At 36.2% G+C, this 21,047-nt stretch overlaps 1 protein-coding gene across 2 annotated transcripts in view; it reads right to left on the reverse strand.

Moving 5' to 3' along the window:
- Window positions 1–21,047, reverse strand: part of LOC132154528 (ephrin type-B receptor 1-B-like) — a 228,184-nt gene that overhangs the window by 20,109 nt on the left and 187,028 nt on the right. Inside the window, exons 7-9 of one of the 2 annotated variants that reach the window (XM_059563116.1) lie at window positions 8,574–8,736; window positions 3,779–3,887; window positions 2,286–2,350 (exon numbers count right to left, since the gene is read on the reverse strand). In XM_059563116.1, coding sequence (XP_059419099.1) covers window positions 2,286–2,350; window positions 3,779–3,887; window positions 8,574–8,736 — 337 coding nt within the window. Of the gene's footprint in view, window positions 1–2,285; window positions 2,351–3,778; window positions 3,888–6,741; window positions 7,351–8,573; window positions 8,737–21,047 lie in introns of those variants that run through there. The other variant, XM_059563117.1, reaches the window with a different exon arrangement.

Below are 21,047 nucleotides of genomic sequence, written 5' to 3' on the forward strand. Positions count from 1 at the left end.
CAAGTGTTTGTAAAATGTTGTGATGTTCTTCAGTGTGTAGCATCTACAGCTCTGCAGATCCTTCAGAAGGATGCTGGCATTATAAAAGAAGGGTTGAAGTTTATTTTTAACAAGGCCCCTAGCCATTTCAAAGCTTTACTAACATTTTAAGTGGACATCAGGGGAAAATGATAAAAGGAATCTATATGATATGAACCCTTTAACGTGAAAAAAGTCATGCCGGTCTGCTGAATTATAACTTCAAACACACGTGCACTAACCTACAGAGTGCATTAATTTTAGAAATGCAGCTTTCCTCATCAATAACCCAAATGCCAAACAGTTTATCTCCCCTTGTCCTCTGGAGTAATGCAGTGCAACAGCCCACTCATTTCTTATGGCTGAGAAAGGGAAATAAAAAAAAAATATGCTAATATTTCATAGCCACTTGATCCGTGCGTGCCTGGAACACCAACTGCTCTGCCACTCCACTGAACCCCAGTCCCGTGGGAGAAAGAGAACTCAGATAGAGCCCAGAATGCATCACTTCCACCTAGGGCAGCAGGACACTGAGTGCAGGAGTCAAAAAACATGTGAGACAGAGCAACAGAATCTTCTGGGCAAGCCCCTGAGGAAAAACACTTGGTCTGGTCTTGGGCTCAAGTTGACCATTGTTTGTGATTATTTATTAATAGACAACATCCCACCATGTCTCAGAAATCTACAGAACTTAAAATAAAAATTACTTTTCCATCCATCCATCCACCTGACAATATATATATATATAGCTATATATATAATTTGTATAGCCTATCAATCTACTGAATCTATTACAAACATTAAATTTTTTTATAGTTCTGTTTTTTTTTTTTTTTAGATGATGTGTTAAGCACTTTATATTAAACTGAGCAGCTATTTAAATAAAGTTTCAATAGAATCATCACTGAATTAATATGCTATATAAACTCCAGGTCATTAGTTTATGGTAGTCTTTCCCATCCACTATCTCCTCTTATTTTGAATCTCATTAATCTTTCTTTGTGAACGTGTGACCCCTGACCCTACACATTGTTTCTGAGCTTTGAAAGAACAGCCGTCTCTGATGCACCCTGATACATAAAAGGATCTGTCTCAGGTTAAGAAGCTTTGAGAATATCAGCCCATTTGTGCTCTTATGCGCAGTCTCTGACACTGTGTAAGCATATTTAGATCAGATTAGTTGCATCTCACTGATCTCTTAGGTGAGACCCCCCCCACACGCGGCATTAAAAAGCCATGCGTTATGAAGCGTACTCCATTATGACCTGTCACATTACGGCTGCCTCACTACTGCAAGGTTCTATTATGCTTTAAATCAATATTTTACACAAAACCATATTTCCATTTTATGTCCAGCATTCATTTTTCTCCATTCACAGTGATTTAAGTCTTTCAGCTCCTTAGGGTGCTCATTAGAGAGAGAGAGAGAGAGAGAGAGAGAGAGAGAGAGAGAGGTGGGAGTTTCATTTCTAACCAGGTTCCAGCTTACTGACTAGCACACAGCAATAGCTGTGACACAACGGACAAAAAGGGGAATTTAAGACAACATGGAGCTCATAAGTTTGGAAGTCCTGATGAAGTTAACTTCTCTATGCAGACACCAACTCCACCCTTCCTTTAAAAAAGTTTTAAGAATGCTAATGTTGGGAAACTCAAGGATGTCTGTGACATTTTCAGCAATTATATTCATAGTGGAGTGCCCTTCGCTTTGTTTTAGCTCATATGCATTGACATTCAAGACTGAATAAATTCAGATACAGTAATTATCCAACTATTTCTCCTGACAACAAGATCATGTTCTCACAGTCTCTGTTCTCTTTTCTTCTTTCTAAATTGTCTGTCTGGCTGGCTGTCACACAATTTGTTTACTTTTTCGTCTGCACTTATGTTAATTAAATTTAGCTTCGCAGATCGCCCACTGAATCCTCAGTGGTTGCTTACAAGGAGACAGAGAGAGAGAGAGTTCTCACTTCATAATGAGCCTGAAGCTTCACACAGGGCTATGGGATGCATATGGGTAGGAAAAGCGTTTTAGTGTCAGCTTCTAAAAAGTGTATAGGCCTCAAACGCGAGCTCTCGTTCCTTTCCTCCGTTACACCGCATCCCACAGCGTTTCTTGTAACCTCACATCTCTCCCCTTGTTTTCCTATCTGTTTGCATTCTCTCATATCTAAAACCCATTTCTGGATGGGTTTGCCCCAGAGGAAGAGGCAGAGACGAGCGTAAAACAACATCAACGTTCTCAATGGTAAAAGGGGTTTGCTAACCTCTTCCGGTGCTGTAGTGCTGGAGTTTGTCACTGTACACGGCCTCCTTATTGTAAGCTCGTTTCCTTTAGAGAAAGAGGGTGGGGGGGGCAAAGTAATATAGTTATTAAATGAATCTGGAATTGCTCGGTTGGCTGAAATATATTGGAGCAAAGTCTGAATTATTGTATGTATTGTGCGTTTCAGGCATGTCTGGTCCAAATTGCAGCTTATTCGTGCTACACAATTAGATAGAGATTGTATGATTGAGATGTCCAGTCACAGTTTGTTTTGTTTTGTGTGTGTCTGTGGGGGGGGGGGGGGGGGGGGTATTCAATAGTTGATACCACAATAGTAGAAAAAGACTTTCAAAGGCTTTATGATCTAAATTTCTGTCTGACCAAAAGGAAAGTCTGAAGACAATACTTTTCATCAGGTTTGTTTGGATATAGTTGACTGGCGGTTTGTAGAGGGTTTTTTGGGATCCAATTCCTTTTATTTTTGGATTAAAAGCTTGAATTGCTTACTGTTTGCAGGAGTTGCATCACCTCATCATTAATGTTACTCTACAGCATAGACTTTATCAGCATGAGCTTGTGCTTTGAGGAGAGTTAGTGGCTATCACTGGAAATAAAAAAATAAAGAATAAATAAAAACATGCTGATATGTTATATATATGGAATTAAATATGAAATGTTTACAATGTTATTTTTTTTTTTTTTATTATTAGTATTTTTTTTTACAATTAAATAAAATATGATATAATCAATATATAACAAAATATTGAAAATTTTATTTTAAGTACTAAAGTGTTTCATATCAAAAATATACGCTACTGTTCAAAACTTTGGGGTCAATCATTTTTTTTATGCTTTTATTCAACCAGGAAGCAAATGTGGCAGTGAAGACATTTATAACGGTAACAAAAGACTTCAATTTCAAATAAATGTTCTTAAAAAAAAAATCATTAAAAATTTTTTTTATATAAAAATATTGAGCCACCCACAATTGTTTTGAATATTGATAATAATAAGACATGTTTCTTGGGCAGAAAATCTAAATATATTAGAATGATTACTATAGGATCATGTGAGACTGAAAACTGAAGTAATGACTGCTGAAAATTAAGTTTTTACTACCCTAAACAACATTTTAAAATATATAAAAACAGAACACAGTTATTTTAAAACAGAATAATATTTCTCAATATTACTGTTTTACTGTCTTACAGACCTCATACTTTTGAATAGGATAGTATTTATTAATTATTCATAATACATTACACATTTTAGAATGTTTACATATCTGATTTCTGACTGTATCACTTACCAAATAATTGATAAATATTTGTAGATGGCTCCATTGCAGATAATTTGAAATATTACATTTCACATGCACTTCAAGTAAAAGGAAGAGCCATGAACAGGTTCAGCTGGTTTGAACTAGTTCGAAGCTTTTCGTCCTTGCAAGCACATGCAGCAGTCATCCGTCTGGCTTCATAATAGTGAACTCACCTGCTACAGACTATGGATATGGCCACCAGAGACACAATGAAGACCACTCCAGCCGTGGCTGAGCCCGCAATCAGCGGCAACTGCTCCCTCAGCTCTGATTTATAGTCGTCTAGACAGAGAGAGACATGATGCATTAGGCTACAAAAATAACTGAAATGGCCATTGCCTATAGAGATGAAACGGGATGAAAGAACGTAAACAAAACATTTCAAGAGAACCCATTCAGGGAAATACAAAGATGTACAGAAAAAGGGAAGAATAGAGATTTAAGAACTGTGAGGAGGTGTGAGCTTTGAATGAAATGGAAGAGAGAGATACCAGAGTGATACAATGATACAAAAAGAAAGCGCTGAATCACGGTGGTCAGGTAATACTTATGCCTAGCGCTGACAGTTGTCAACTGACAAAGAGCGATTGAAAAAGACAGACAGAATGAAAGGAGGGAAGGAAAAACACTTAAGGTACACAGCGGAATGACAGCAACTAGTGAAGTGTGTGGCCCATCAGCACTGCTAATGAAGAGGATGGAATGGTCTTTATCGATGTTCAAATACAAACAAACCCTCGACCAGCTCCCACACATACAGGAGAACAAACATTAGTGTGGTTTGAGGAAGCTACTTTGAGATCCTAGCATGTTAAGCTACAAGCTACTCATCATTTTAAGCAGCTAAATTGCAAACTAAAATAGAAACTGAAAAAATGTGACTAGCAACACAAAGCATAAAAGAATTAGAGAGAAAGTGTATCTGAGAAAGCTAGCCGGGAGGAAGAAACTAGAGGCAGCATGAGCGAAAAAGACAAAAAAGATATACGTCATTCCTTGACTGACAAAAAAAATAAAAATAAAAATAAATGATGGTTACTTATGACTTCATTGCGTTCTAGGTAAATGTATTGTATTGTTCAAAAACATTTTTTGTTTTGTTACTCAGAAAAGATGCATTCGATTGATCAAAAGTGATGGTAAAGACATTTACATTGTTGCAATAAATTCTTTTGAACTTTTTATTCACCAAAGAATCTTGAAAAATTCACAGTTTCCACAAAAATATCAGGCAACACAACCGTTTTCAATTCAATGTTTCTTGAATGTTTCTTTCTACCATTACATTTTACAAAATATTAAAATAGGTACTTTAATAATACTTCAAAGTATTATTATAATTATTATTTCTTCTTTTTTTTTCTGTAATTTGGATAAAAAACCACTAAATTTTGAACAGTAGCGGTCACATTTTTTTAATATGTTGCATGTTTATTGGATGCATTCATGGTTTTCATTATTGTTTTGTGTTTTTCTAAGGTGGGTATTTAACTCCAAACAGGCCAAACATGGGAAGAAACAGCGTAAGATAATAAGCACAGAGTGTCCCAACTGGACTTCAAGTGCACACTAGTATAGAATTTAAACTAGTGGGAAGCAGGCACGAATCATTTTAATTCATAATTTCCAAACATAACGTGCATATTTTGTGAATGAAGATTTAGTAGAAGGTTACATATGTGTGGGTATATGTGTGTCATAGCACATTAGATAAAAGATTAAAAAAAAAAAAATCACATTCATGGTCATTTTTAGCATGCTGGCTAAATCCATATCAGCCAACAGGAAGTAGAGCAGTCTGTGTGTGTACCGGGCTTAAACACACCTCATTTAACAGAATAATTTCTTCGTCATTACACCTGACTGTCAAAATGAGAGAGAGAGAGGCAGACTCCAGGGACATCATGTGTTGTGCTTCTAGAGAAGGTGTATGTGTGCATGAGGTGGACTTCTCTCCCCCGTGAATGGTGCTAATTGTCATAACGAATGTGGTGCCATGGCAGAATGCCAGTGGATGTACCCGTTAGCTGGCGCAGAGCAAACGCGGGCACTAATTACTTTAGTGAGTATGACGGCACAGTTACACCTGCACACACACACACACACACACACACACAAACACACAGAGTTTTGTCTTCATCAATGTGACATAATTGTGTTCTGTCTGTATTTTCCATTTAATTTGTATTAGTCAATACTACATTTCAACACTGCATGATGAAGAGTATGTACAGTATAAGCGTGCATGTCTGTTTGTTGAGTGCATGTATAGTGATATGACCGTTTCATGCTTATGCATAAATTTACATGATTGATTTGTGTGTTTATTGCATGCATGTGTGTGATTTGCATGATTGATTTGAATGCGTTACAAATACACAAACCCAAAACCTGCAACACATGCATGTGACAAACACACATTGACAGATAAGCACAAAAACCATTAAACCAAATCACATACAAATACACATTCATACTATTTATGCAAATACACAACTTGCAATGCATGCAAGCAACAAAAAATAAATAAAACAAAATAAAACAAATCAATCAAACAAATTATAACTACATCCATGCAACAAACAGACAAATTAGCCATACAAATACACATTAAACAAACATAAACTTGCAGAACATGCATGCAACATGCAAACAAACAAAATTGAAAGACAAATCATTCATGCAAATCACAAACAAAATTAACAAAATACAAATAAATACATATACATACAAATCAAAAGTGCACAAACGCATATTAAACATATTTGTGTATGCCATGCAAATACATAGACGCAACATATACCCACATGCACCCAGCAAATATGCAACAATCAATCACGGCAACCACACCCAGATGCATTCAACAAATATGCAAATCAGCTATGCAGAAACACACACACACACACACAACCAACATCCAAAACTGACAACACACAATCATGTAAATAACACAACTGCAGTCAACAAAACATAAACATATACATCAACCATTAAAACAACAAATTCTGTACATACAATACATAAACTTGCATTTACATAGACAGCAAACATAACATGTATCACATACACACACAAAATTAAAAATTAAAACGGAAACATACAAATCAACAAATCACACACAAATGCATGAAACAAACACAAAAATCAGCCATGCGTATTATGATTGTGTGTATTTATATGTCTAATTTGCAATTTTGTTACAAGCATTCGTGTATATGCGATTTCACTACGTAGCTGATTTGTGTGTTTTATGAATAATCTAAATATCTTGTAGCATTAAAGCATGGTGCTAACAATGCAAATGTTATGGGATTGATTCTTAGAGAATGCATTAACTGATAATGCACATACCTTGAATGTAATGCAAGTCACTTTGGGTAACATGAATAAATGCAGCTCTAAAGCACAATTGCATGAATAATAGTAAAGAAGGATGTAACACACCATCTACTAACAGGGCCATGTTCACACATTAGACCTGTGTCTCTTTGTATGTCTGTCCCAGTTTGCCAGTGCAGTTCAGTTATATTTACACCAGTGTGACAGCAAAGACAAGGAGGGTTGTGTAAAAGATGAAGCCTAAAAAAATGAATGTGCAAGAGAGCTGGACTGGTAACATGTGTGTTTGTGTGTGAAGCCCAGGGAAATAGCCAGCTGCCTGGCGGATGTCTTTCTGTCCTGTAGAGTCCAGTCCCCCTGGAATGTGTGTGTGTGTATCCCTGGCACAGTCATCAGGCAGGACATGCTAGCCTACAGACACAGAGCCATTAATCAAAAACATGAGAGAGACCGAGGTTATTTTTATTTTTTTTATTTATCCTTTATTTTACCAGGTGATGTCCCATCTGTATAATGGCATGGGTATGACACAGGTATTACAAGGAGAGGGTGACTTATGAGGACATAACCCATGTCAAAATGCTTACAAATCATACAGAATATGTTTTTTTGAGAAAGTAAAAATGCATAAAGTTTCCAGTGAGGGTTAGGGTTGGTGTAGGGCCATAGAATATACAGTTTGTACAGTATAAAAACCATTACGCCTATGGGATGAACCCACTTTTCAAAAAACAAACGTGTGTGTGTGTGTGTTTGCAAGAGAGAGAGAGAGAGAGAGAGAGAACAAGAGAGATGTTTCTTGTTGTCCATTTTAAAGTTTGAAACTTTCTGAAAATTTTCGAAAACAGAATTTTTTTATTTTGTTTGTGCGCGCCTAATGAATGAAATGAGCCCAAAGACACACACAAAAAAAAAAAAAAAAACAACTGAGAAAGAGTGAAAAGAGTGAGTGATTGAAAGAATGAGAAAGCTGGCTGGGAGGAACAAATAAGACAACAAAGCATGATAAAAAATAGTAAGATAGATAGAACGATAGATAGAACGATAGATAGAACGATAGATAGATAGATAGATAGATAGATAGATAGATAGATAGATAGATAGATAGATAGATAGATAGATAGATAGATAGATAGATAGATAGATAGATAGATAGATAGATAGATAGATAGATAGATAGATAGATAGATGATTATTCACATCATCTAAACAATGAGCTAAGCATTCTGGGAAAGCTTGAATGCCACACATTGACCTCATGAAAAATCATTGAACTAAGCAGTTTGTCTGGAAAACAGTCAAACACACACACACACACACACACAACACACAACACACAACACACAACACACAACACACAACACACCACACACACACACACACACACACACACACACACACACACACACACACACACACACACAACCTGTCTATGAAACACAGTGATGATCAGTCAGACTTGGAAATCTACTAAGCATAAAAATGAAATAGTGAAGCATTTATTTCTAAATAATATATCTCTAAATAAATCAATGAATGAGATCACCCAGTTCCAAAGAGTGTCTCCACACACACACACACACACACACACACAAAAACACAGGAAGGCATTGGCGTGGGGGTTCGTACCATCTGTGAGGGTTTGGAAGCACATTTTGCTGCTGTATTTGCCGAATCCGGCAACCGTCCTGGCGCGAACCTGCATCACGTACATGGTGCCTGGCCGTAATCCATCCACAAGAGCCGTGTTCGTCTGACTCCTCACCTGCGTGGAGTTCACCTCAGACAGCTCCTGCCAGACAGAGAGAGATTTGGTGGATTTTATTTTTATTACAGATTTAATTACACTACAAACCTCCTAAGATCTAATAAGATGTCTCAAACTGTGCTCAGATTCACCTTAAAGTCCAGAATCACAAGTCTTTCAAAACCAAGTAATGTAAGCTAAAGTATATAGTATCTGAGAAACATTTGAGACCAAGTTGATATTTAAACAAACTTTAACTGAGACCTCCATTAAATGGGGCCGTTGAGCAAAAACACGAAAAAATCTTTAGTGAAATGAGTCTCTTTGAAGAGCCGCAGACCAGACGAGGACTGATGCCATCAGAAAGGACATTTAAGAGCAGACGAGACATTAATGTGTTCCTGATGAGATCTCTCTTTCTTAACTCCAACACCTCACCAACTCAGAGAGAGAAAGAAAGTGGTAGACTATAATTGGCTTAATAATTCACCTTCTTTAAAATAAAGAAATAACACACCATTTCATTTCTGTCAAAAATTCCTATTAACATTTAAAGGTTTCTATTTAATATGTTACAGCGCAGTTAGCAATAAAAATAGAAAGCAACTATAAGTAGTTTTGAGCATTATGTAAAATTCACTGTGGTAAATATATCTGTTGTAATTACAGAGAATAATTTTACTCATGTATTTGTTATTGCCATAAAACAATCCACCCTTTTTGCTGAATTTCATACCCATTAGAATTTACTTACTCCCAGAACAGACATTTTGGGGGAAAATGTGGGAGAAAAACAAGCCATTTACCTTTTTAGAAGTTTAATTTTTTACTTCACGGTCAAAACTTTCATCCAGTTGTTTTAACAAAGCAGCTTTTAGTTCGGCATGGCGTCAAAATGACTTTCTTGACTTTCTTTATACTTTTCAAGATCCACTCAGTTTCTGATAGATACAATCAGATGTCAGAATTAGATTTTTTCTCATTGATTACCTTTTTTTTTATATATATACAAATCACATTACGCAGGTAAAATGAATTGTAAAGTTGTTTCATGTCAAACTTTAAAACCTGGCCTCCTTTGTACTTCAAAAAATAAGAAAGCAGAAAGCTTTCTTTTAATTTGTAAGAGATGAAAGGTAAGAATACTTTGAGAAATACAGAATAGGCAAAAAAAAGGGTACTACTTTACACACGGCGACACTAATTCGCCTGTCAGTTAATGTCTCTGAGCAGAACTGATGTGCTTTCATTGGATTTTAGTTTGCACTCATCACTCGGCTTACATGAAAATGTGCAATGATATACAATAAGACAATGAAAAGATAAATAAAACAAGGACTGAAGCCTTGAGTGTGAAACTGAAATTAGATTCAGATTCATTTCAAGTGTAGTCTGTTATAAACTGCAACAAATAAGATTTACATGTTTATATATGTCATAATGTCTGTCACCCAAGTGTCTGTTCAAACAATAAAACATACAGTATAATACACTGGTAAGTAATAAAACTGGACCAAACACAGCTGTCACTCTAACTTTCCTAAATTATTATCTAAATATCTACTATACTAATATATACTAGATGAATACAAAACATATACGATCCTATATATATATATATAAATACATATGTTCTATGTGTTTTATCACAGTATTTGTTTAGTGTTTGTGTTGTGAGCAAAAGCAAAAAGTACCAAAAATGAGACAGGTATAGTAAAGACTCAGACGGAGAAGAGAGAGACTTGCTACAACATCCAATTTAGTTTTCAAGGTCTCATCGAAATTCACAGCAGCACGACGCTGAAAGCCCACGCTACACATGAAAACCCCTACTGTGATGGCTGGAGGCAAAATCTGTTTCTTAACAACTGCAACATAATAATAATAATCACAGAAAAAAAATAACAGTGGTATTAATAATTCAGGTTCAGATCCTGCATGAGTGATATGTAAAGGGTCAAGAGGGTTTGGCATGTTTTCTGTAATTTACAACACAAGACGTCTAAATATATGTCATCCTTGTGGTGGTGAATGTGCAGAAATGAAGAGAGTCTGCACCTGACATTACCTCAGCCATAAAACAAGCGTGACGAGCACTAGTGCTTTGAGATATAAATTATGAAGGACGTTTACCAACACTTGATCATGACCACACCACTTGGCCATAAATAAATAAAAACAGCGAGTGTCATTTAGAGCATCAGACAAACAATATTCTGACGGCACCCATTAACTACTGAGTATCCACTAATGAAAAAGTGATGGAATGCAAAATTGTTCCAAATCTCTTCTGACAATCTCCTCTACATCTTGGATGTGCCACCCTTATGTTGTTCCAAATATACACTTATTTTTGTTATCTATTTATTTGTGAAATGATTATTCACACTAGAATTTTCAAAACAATTTAAGTGAAAAATATGGATGCTGTCAAACCATAAAAGTAGCCCACATGACTTGGCGCTAAATAAGCATTTTGATGCTATATATTATATGGCTTTTATGTTTTATCTTTTATCTTTTATGTTTTTATGATACATTTGTGTGAGGAACATACTTCAATTCATACAATAATGTGCTGAATTATAAGATTTCTTTGGGTGAACTAGAGCTTTAAAAGCATAAACTTTTACTCAAAAAAGTGTTTTAACTTAATTTGCATGTCCCATTACCTCTGGGCGTTTATTAACCCAGAGTAATGAAAGGTAATTTACATTCTTTGCAACTGTCCTTGCGTAGCACACAGATCAGAATCTGCATTAAAATCTGTCAGAAACACTGCTGTTCTGGAGATTAAATAAGCACGGTGCTGAGTGACACAAATTATCACGATTTACAAATAATTAAATAAAAAAACAACTCTCAGATTCTGTGTGATTTCTCACATTATCAAGCCAGTCTTTAATTATGCCCAAATAATTTATTTTGAGAGAAACTGAAAAATGTTCAGTGTGAATATGTTTGAAATACTAGCATACCACTTATCGCGTACTGCAAGGTTCCAAACAGGAGTTTTTGCAGTGATGCCATAAAACAACCATATTTGGATCGCCACAGACCCTTTCAGCAAACAGTCCTTAAAAGAATATTTTTTATTAGTGTGAAGAACGTTTTTAAAATACTTCTGGTATATTGGGGCCACAGAAAAACAAGCTCTTACAGGCGTTTCACACATAAGGAAATGTATCTTCTTTGCATACTTCAAAATGATTATTGTGCTATTCTGAACAAAGCCAGTGTTTGCCTGTGTGCCACTTGACTTTCTATGTTGATCTGGCTACTGTTCCCCCAGCAGTGAATGCCCCGCTGGGAGTGGCCTTCTCCCGCTGTCAGTCAAATGGGGATTATGGGAAGTCCCTCCCAAACTCTACCACCTCAAGATGGCGTGGAAAGTAGGCGGGGCTTGTGGCAGGCAGCCAATAGGAGGGGCTGCCAGGGCAGACAGACATGGTTCTCAGCAGGTCCTCAGTGAGCAGTGGATCTGTTTTGGCAAGAGGCAGGTGTCACCGCCATAGACCAGCAAAGCAATCTGTCCTGCTGAAGGGAGTCGCATGTCTTACACACACACACACACACACACACACACACACACACACACACACACACACACACATATACACACACACACACAAGATCACTAAACAGGGGGATGAGGCTGGTGTCAAATCAGTCCTTCTGTTAATGGACCGTGGACCTCATACACACACGCCATCTCAAACATTCTTCAGTGAACATGGCATGGCTAGCCGTGGCAAAGCGCCACTTCCCCCAATTGGGTGGCACATGCCACCTCTGCTTGCAGGATGGAACACCACCTGGTAAGACCCAAGAAACACAAAGACTAGGGAAGATTATTTATAGATAATATAATTGCATTAAGGCTGATTCACTGATTCGATTATGTTTTTAATTTTGATTTATAAGGGCATTTATCAAGACATAATTTTTCTGCTAACATAATCACTAAATAAAAAAATTGTTTTAGGATTTACTTTGAAACGTGAAAGTAGAATTAATTTTCTTTTAATATTAAAAATATTTTTTTTTGTAAATAAATATTATTATTATTTTTTTGAAGTAGACTGAACAAAGTAATATTTGTTTTATTTACGGCTTTGAAAAATATTTTTTATAGCACTGTACACTACATAACGCAGTGTTTATATATATATATATATATATATATATAATTTTTTTTTAACGATTAAAACAGTGTGATTTGCTTCAGGAATCAAGCTAAACTAGACGTTGTATGTTTAGGTTAATAAAACATACATATTTTTTAAAATCAAACAAGTTTTTGATTTACTAAAAAGAACTGGTTCATTAGTCATTTGTCATTTCATAAATGGTCTCTTTTAGTATTTGTCCAGAAGGTTTCCTTTAAAGGGAGGAAAGTCGTGGACTAATGGTAAAAGAGTTGGACTCGTAACCCAAGTGTTGTGGGTTTGAGTCTCATACCAGCAGGGATTGTAGGTGGGGGTGTGAATGTACAGTGCTCTCTCCACCTTCAATACCACGACTGAGGTGCCCTTGAGCAAGGCACTAGGGATGTGCCAATAGATGATAGTATCGTGTATCGACGATAGTCAGAGATATCGACATAAGCATATTTCTCTGTCGATAATTAAGACGATATTAGACTCATTCTCCTATTAATGTGTTAGATTATAATAATAATAAGTATTATTATTTTTATTAGGCGGCCTATTATAATTCGACTATCAAACTGCCCAGCTATTTCACTTCAGCACCGCATTACACACACACACACACAAACACACACACACACACACACACACACAGCGCGCGTGCGCAAAAGAGGATTAGAGCCTGTAGTCGCTGAAGAAGTTGTCCGCTTTGACTCGGATAACTCATTAAATCCATGAAATGAAAGATAGAAAATGAGGAGTTGGTGTCCTACACATTTAATAGCTGCTACACAACAACACGCTCTTCTCATACATGAGATATTAACTCTTTCTTGGCATTAAAAAATAAAGTAAAGACAAAATAATAACAAGGCGGCAGAGCGAACTTATCCATAGTGGTTCTCACGTAGTCCTTCTCTTAAAGACTGATCACTTAACTTATAACGCACACTATGTGGTGATGACGTAGAGAACCACTATGGATGATATGTTTGCTCTGCCGCCTTGTTATTATTTTCATGCACACCACACTTTAATGTGATGCATGCAAAATACATAGTTTTGGCCGTTACAAAGTCTTCATCCACAAACTACATAGTCTGCAGATATAAAGTATTTCATTGCACTTTAACAAATAATCTGAACGGCCTATATATGTGCAATATTTTAAACAAGCCCTCACTAATGGAGTTTAATGCCACAGATATATCAGAATGCATCTCATTCTTGTTTCTGTGGCGGTGTGTTGAGCTCATCATGGGGCGCGCGGTCCGAAGCGCTGTATGACTGATGCATCAGTTCAATTCAACTTTACTCCAAATATATCAACTTACCTGTTTTGAATACTTTATATTTTACGTGTTCATTTATGTCCAATATTAGTGTTCAACTGTTGGACTTTAAATGAAATCTACTACTGATTTTCATCATTGACATTTAAACATAACTTCCGTGCGCAGATTAATTTATGCATTTAGCAGACGCTTTTATCCAAAGCAACTTACAGTGTATTCAGGCTATCAATTTTGACCTATCATGTGTTCCCGGGGAATCGAACCCCCAACCTTGCGCTTGATAGTGCAATGCTCGCAGATGCGGAAGATTTGTCACAGGACACGCGATATGACAGTTGCGTCCAACCATATATGAACTAGCTGTTTTAAATACAGTATCTTTATATTTAACGTTAGTTAAATCAGTCAGTATATGTTTTAAAGTATATTTTTTAGATTATTGGTGATTCCATAGGCTCTCTCTCTCTCGCGCACCTGCGCGATTTAAAACAGCAAATAGTTATGATATGACAAGAACAAAGAGTCTCTCTCTTGCTCCACACATGCACGATAATATTGTGTATCGTCGATCTCACGAACTGATAATATGACGATTTGAAAAATGACCATATCGCCCAACACTACAAGGCACGGAACACCCAACTGCTCCCCGGGCGCTGCAGCATAAATGGCTGCCCACTGCTCCAGGTGTGTTCACGGTGTGTGTGTGTTCACTGCTGTTTGTGTGCACTTTGGATGGGATAAATGCAGAGCACTAATTCTGAGTATGGGTCACGATACTTGGCCACATGTCACGTAACTTTCATTTGAGAAACTGGTTGCACTGTATGTGTTTGATTCATTAAATAGAACCGGTTCATAAGAGTCGTTTGTTTGTGAATCGGACTACACTTATTGCACTGCATATTTGTGATTCATTAAATAGAACTGGTTCATAAGAGTAATTTGTTTCTGAATTGGACTACACTGATTTCATCTTACGTTTTAGATCCATAAATACAACTAGTTCACAAAAATCATTTGTGAATTGAAGTACACTGGTTGAAATGTATGGTTTTGATTCATTAAATAGCACTGGTTCATGTGTGTAATTTGTTTGTGAATCAGATAATTGTGTTGCATGCTTCTCATTGACTAAAAGCAACTAATCATTTGTTCATGAGTCGGACTACACTGTGCATGCTTTACATTTTTGATTCAGTAAATAATCAGTTTATAACAGTCTTTTGTGCATGAATCTGGCTTGTTGCACTGTAAATTTATTTTAATGTTTGTTGCCATTATTTCATGGTAAACGGTCTTTTTATCACAATGCTTACATTCACAACTCAAACAATTTCTATCATTATACATCAGAGAACCAGCATCTTCTAAAGGGGTAAAATATGATAATATTTATATAAATTGAAAAATAAAACATACAAATTACAAATTTTATTTATATGATTTTTTTGTATTATATATATATATATATATATATATATATATATATATATATATATATATTTTTTTTTTTAAGTTAAAAAATAACAACAGATTCTAAACTACACAATTACTAAGCATATATCCGGGGAATCCTGTGCAAGCTGAGCAAATGGCATTAAGATTAATGGAAATGCTATCAGATAGGTATTACAGACCTCATTGGTTACCCAGAACACAGTTTTTGAGAATCTTTGAAGTCTTATGAGATGGTACTGTATGTGTTGAGCTATGAGTTCAACTCTGCATTCAGTGCAGCATGGAGAGATCGCCGAGATTGAATTCATTCAGCTGAAACAAAACCTTGTATTGGCCTTGTGTATGGTTTCATATCTTTTTAATAACAGCATCGCTTTCGTACTGACATCTGGCTTTCACGTCCTGCTACGCATGCCACATATTACTAACAGCTTCAGAGAAATATTTAGCTGCAAACACGCAAATGGAAGAAGTGAATGGGTGGGGGGGAGTTAGCAAAATATTTTGCACCTGTGCAAGGGGGACAAGAATGCTCAATTTAATCGAGTAGTAGAACTAGGGAAGTGCATTCTAATATGCTAAATTGCATTATCATACAGCCTGTTATATAACCATCTTTGCTCATCTAAAGTGAGATATAGTGTGTGCTATTAATCTGCAGCAGTGTTGTTCTACAGGAAAGAGAGAGAGAAACTGTGGAGCTGCGAGCCAGTAATCCTTCTTCAGCTTGCAAAGTGAGATACATGAGATTATTTTGAGCTAAATGTGAGCAAAAGATCAACAAACTCCCCCCACCAAAAAATACAATAAAAACACAGGGGCATTGTTAAAAATAATGTGTTCCAGAAATAAAAAAAATAACCCATTACAAACTGGATAACCTCTAAATAAAAAAATAAATAAAAAAATAAAAAAAATAAAAAACACTAAAATTATAATTGTAATCACTCCGATAATACTTATTTATATGTTGAGGAGATCACAAATCAATTTTAAACAAACAAAAACTGTTTTAGTCATTAAATGAAGTTACTTGGTATTATCAACAAATTCATTCATTAATAATAAATGGAAGTAATTCTGTTGAGACAAAACAAGATCACTGTAATGAATTACTTGTTGATTATAATGGGAGCATTCTAGTTTTGTTGAAATAATCACTTGTAAAGTACCTTGAGAGCAGTCTAGTTTTGTCGTGACTAGCTCACTTCCATTATAAATCAACAAATCTGTTGACAAAGTGTTTGGTAGAACTGGGAGGGATGTAGCTGTACGTGTTGCTCGCTCTCAGTGTAGACCGAGTGTCTGCAGATAAGACAGAGAGAGAGAGAGAGAGAGAGAGAGAGAGAGAGAGAGAGAGAGAAAATGGAAAAGCGGCAGCAAACACAGGAGGAATGCAGAGCGCTGTAGGCAGAGATCAAACAGCGTACGTGGGCTTTTATGGATTATGATTTTACCGTGTGTGGGCTTGTTATTATGAAGCATTCTATTAGAGAAATGTAATATTGTAGTATTGTTTATGAAAACTAATGTTTGTATGTTAACAGAGGCATTCTGAATGAAGCTTAATGTATTTTTATAGATGCCAACATGAGATGACTCATAATCCTCTACCTCTGGGCTAAAACACACACACATACACACACACACACATGCACACAAATGCACGTCTGTAACCAAACACACACACCTGTAACAAAACACACACACACACACACACACACACACACACACACACACACATGCAGAATCTTATTGCAATTAATAGAGGCCCTGACCTTTTAAAAGCAAGTTATATTCTGTGTCATGAAACTCTAAGACACAGAGATCAGAGAAAAAGGCTTGAGAGAAAGAGAGAGCGAGAGAGAGAGAGAAAGATAGTGAGAGAGAGTGTGACAGAGAGAGAGAGAGAGAGAGAGAGAGAGAGAGAGAGAGAGAGAGAGGAGAGAGAGAGAGAAAGATAGAGAGAGAAAGATAGAGAGAGAGAGAGAGCGCGAGGGAGAGAGAGAGAGAGAGAGAGAGAGAGAGAGAGAGATGAGGAACTTTTTATTGTTATTATTATGTTTCTCCACATATATTCCAAGCTTTTGCTATACTGTATTTTTTACAGTCAAATTTTCCAATTTGTTCAAAGATTTATGAACAAATTATACAAAAAAATGCACCAAGAATTTATTTGTATAAATGTCTTTTACACACAAAAAAGACCCTTAAAAAACAACTACACTGTGAAAAATGATATTTCAAAGTTGAACATAATAACAAAAAAGATTGTTGGACTATGAATGTCAAAATTTGTGTAATTCAAAGTTACGTTTCTTTGTAATTATTTGTGAACTCTACTAGCAATTTCTAGGTGAAAACTGTTTCTACACCATTTTTTGAGTGTAGTAGCTGCCAGGTCGTGTGAGTTTAAGACATCTGCTTTAAAAGACACCCTCCGTCGGATCAGATTTACACTCCAACACAGAAGCTAGCACTGAAGGTCTAAAGCTGATGGTTGCACATGGGTTAGCTGTGACCCTCAGCTTTCAGATAACCAGCACAGATGAACTGGGTCAGATCTAAGAGCATGCAGGTGCCTGATCTTAAAGCATTAGAAGGGTTCTGGGTTAGAGAGACGCATTTTACTGCAGTAAATAACCCACAGAGTACCATGACGATAGTGGAAACGTCTTTTCCTAGAGGCATTTAGAGAGTGTTTTATGCAAGCGATGATTTTAATAGCCCGGTCACATTCAACTAATGGCACTGCTCAGATGCACCCGGCAATTTTATGAGATGCAACTTCCCATCCCATATCTGTTTGCAAATGCCAGACAGGGTCTTAGAGTTCACTATGGCTGATTTTAGACCTCACAGACTTCATTTTACCGGAGCACACTACAGCATTTAGGAGAGCACAGGAAGTGTGGCAGCACAGGGCCAGAGCTTCGGCGGTTCTCCATTAGCCTTGATGATTGAGGTTAGAAACTCGTGAACCCTTGTCCCAGAAAACTACCACTACATCTATAAGGGTCCAGGCAGTTATCTCAGCCAGTATGAGAGATGCAGCACAGCCTTCTGCGTTACTGGAAGTGACAGCTTTTGCTGGTAATTGACAGCAATGTTGTGGCAGCCTGCAGCTCTTTTGAAGGAAGTCGGGATGATCTGTGGAGTGTCTCAGCAAAAGGTGAGACACAGAAACCCCTCCAGGGACTTGTGAGCAAGTACAGCAAGACACTGTTACAGTGAAGAGTTTTGTTTAAACTGGTGGTTCCCAAAGGTTTTGCTTTTGGATTTAGATTAACATTGGATTATCAAGTGGCAAGGAAAAACAATATTATAATTAATGCAATTTAACTGGAATCATACAATGTTGTTGTTCTTGTTCTTCTTCGCTGCTGTTGTTGTTAATTATAACAATAATAAGAATAATTTGATTCTAATAACCGTTAAACCAATTTTTTTTACCTTTTATAACCATTTTATAACCAAATATATGTAAATATAATAATAATAATAATAATAATAATAACAATAATAGAAATAATAGAAAATGAAACCAAATAATGTGAAAACCAAAACAAAACCTAAAACTACAATAAACTGACTACAATAAACACAAAAATATTAAATAAAGTGTATGTAAAGATGTTAAGTGTATTGTATTGTATATGATTGATAATTCTATTTATTTTGATAAAATAAATGATGAACCTGTATATGAATTTTATGAAATCATTATTAAATAAAATGACAACATTACGTGGGAAGCATTTAATTCTTTAACAAAAAATAATACAAATATCTTTAAATTTAATAATTTATGTGACCCCATCAACAAGTCTGTGGTCAATTTTTGGGTTGTGATACAGTTAGATTAAACATGTTTCCAAAAACTGATGACCAGCGGAGTTATGAAAAGATAATGAACAGGGCTTTAGCAACCTGTAGACTGGCTGAACATTTAGACAAGAAAATCAATCAAATCTCTGCTTTACTCAACATTTACAAGTACAGAGAACATGTGTTTGCAGAATCTATATAGCCAAATAAAATAAAATTCCCCTAAGATAAAATTCCCCTGTTTCACTAATTCAGCCGTCTCTGTGCTTGTATAACGTTAAAAGAATCTCATTTGTGAACTCTAAACTAAGTCACGCATGTTCATGTTGGCTTAGCGGTTGCTGAAACATGAGTCAGAGCGCCTTTCTGACGCGGTAAAACATAATCAGATGTACAGCTGTGGAACTCGTTTGCATGGCAGGATGGCTTCAATCAGGGCTGAAACTTCAAATCTTACCCACAGTTCTCTCCTGCAGCGTGCCCATGCACCACCGCATTTTTACATTTGTGCTGACTTAGACACTGAATTTGATCTAATGCCTGAAAAATGGACTCGGGTTGTCACGATGGCTTAGAGAATAAGCACCTGCCAGTCCTACTGTCAAGCGAACCGTAAAAAGACCCTCAGGCAGAATCGCGCTGATCTCATCATGGCGGATAAAGTGTAAGGAGATCGACTCAAGCTAGTGTAATGTATTCACACGTATGATTCCTTCACCAGGTGCTCTTTTTCATTATTTATAATCTGACAGATGACCACATTCCATTTCTTTCTTTTTTTTTTTTATAACTGTGGTTTTATAGTTTTACAGCTGCAGTGTCATTTCTGTACCATTAACTTCACCAAACATAATTTGCAAACATGATTCCTCAAACTGAAAGCGTATATGGATTTTCAAGTTTAACTGGTCACTGATTGGTTCATTGAGCTGCGGAGTGGGTGTGGCCTGTTATGCAAACCGTAAAAAGATAAACATTGCTACTTTGCGGCAGCAGTCTAAACACTTTTCCTCCATCATTCTGCTTCTTTACACACTCTACTAATCAAAACCATGTAAACAACCTTTTAAAAATCTGTTATAAAACCAATTTTTCAAATATATTTGTGAAAAACACAAATTAAATTGTAATTATAAGCTGTTAAAAAGCAGATGAGGTTGAAGCACCACAAACAAGCATTGTAACACTCTTTCCACATCATGTTTTGATGCCCAGAAGACAGCTGAATAAATAATATTTTCTGTACAGTGTCTGATTCTGAAGTACCTTTTTCCTTCTTTCCTGTTTTATAAATCAGCATATGATTATACAAGATGCATATTTATAAGGAAATAAGTGCTGCACTTGTGCTATTTGCATTTGAGTAAACTATTGTCGAGAGGAGAGAATTATCCCGGATATAGATATTATTATCCCCAAGCTTTTGATTAAACCAATTTTCATAATGCAGCTCATTTATCTCGCCAAACATCATCGCAGAAAAGACAATAGTCAAAGATTTGTCCTCCAGAGAAATAAGCAGTTCAGTGTTTGCAGACTTCAGTCACTACATGAAACAGAAAAAAGTCAGTGCATGTGTTCACAAATTTCAGTTTCTACAAATCAGTGTTGGGTGAAGCAA

This window comes from Carassius carassius, chromosome 12, assembly GCF_963082965.1.
Source record: "Carassius carassius chromosome 12, fCarCar2.1, whole genome shotgun sequence".
NCBI classification, from domain to species: Eukaryota; Metazoa; Chordata; class Actinopteri; order Cypriniformes; family Cyprinidae; genus Carassius; species Carassius carassius.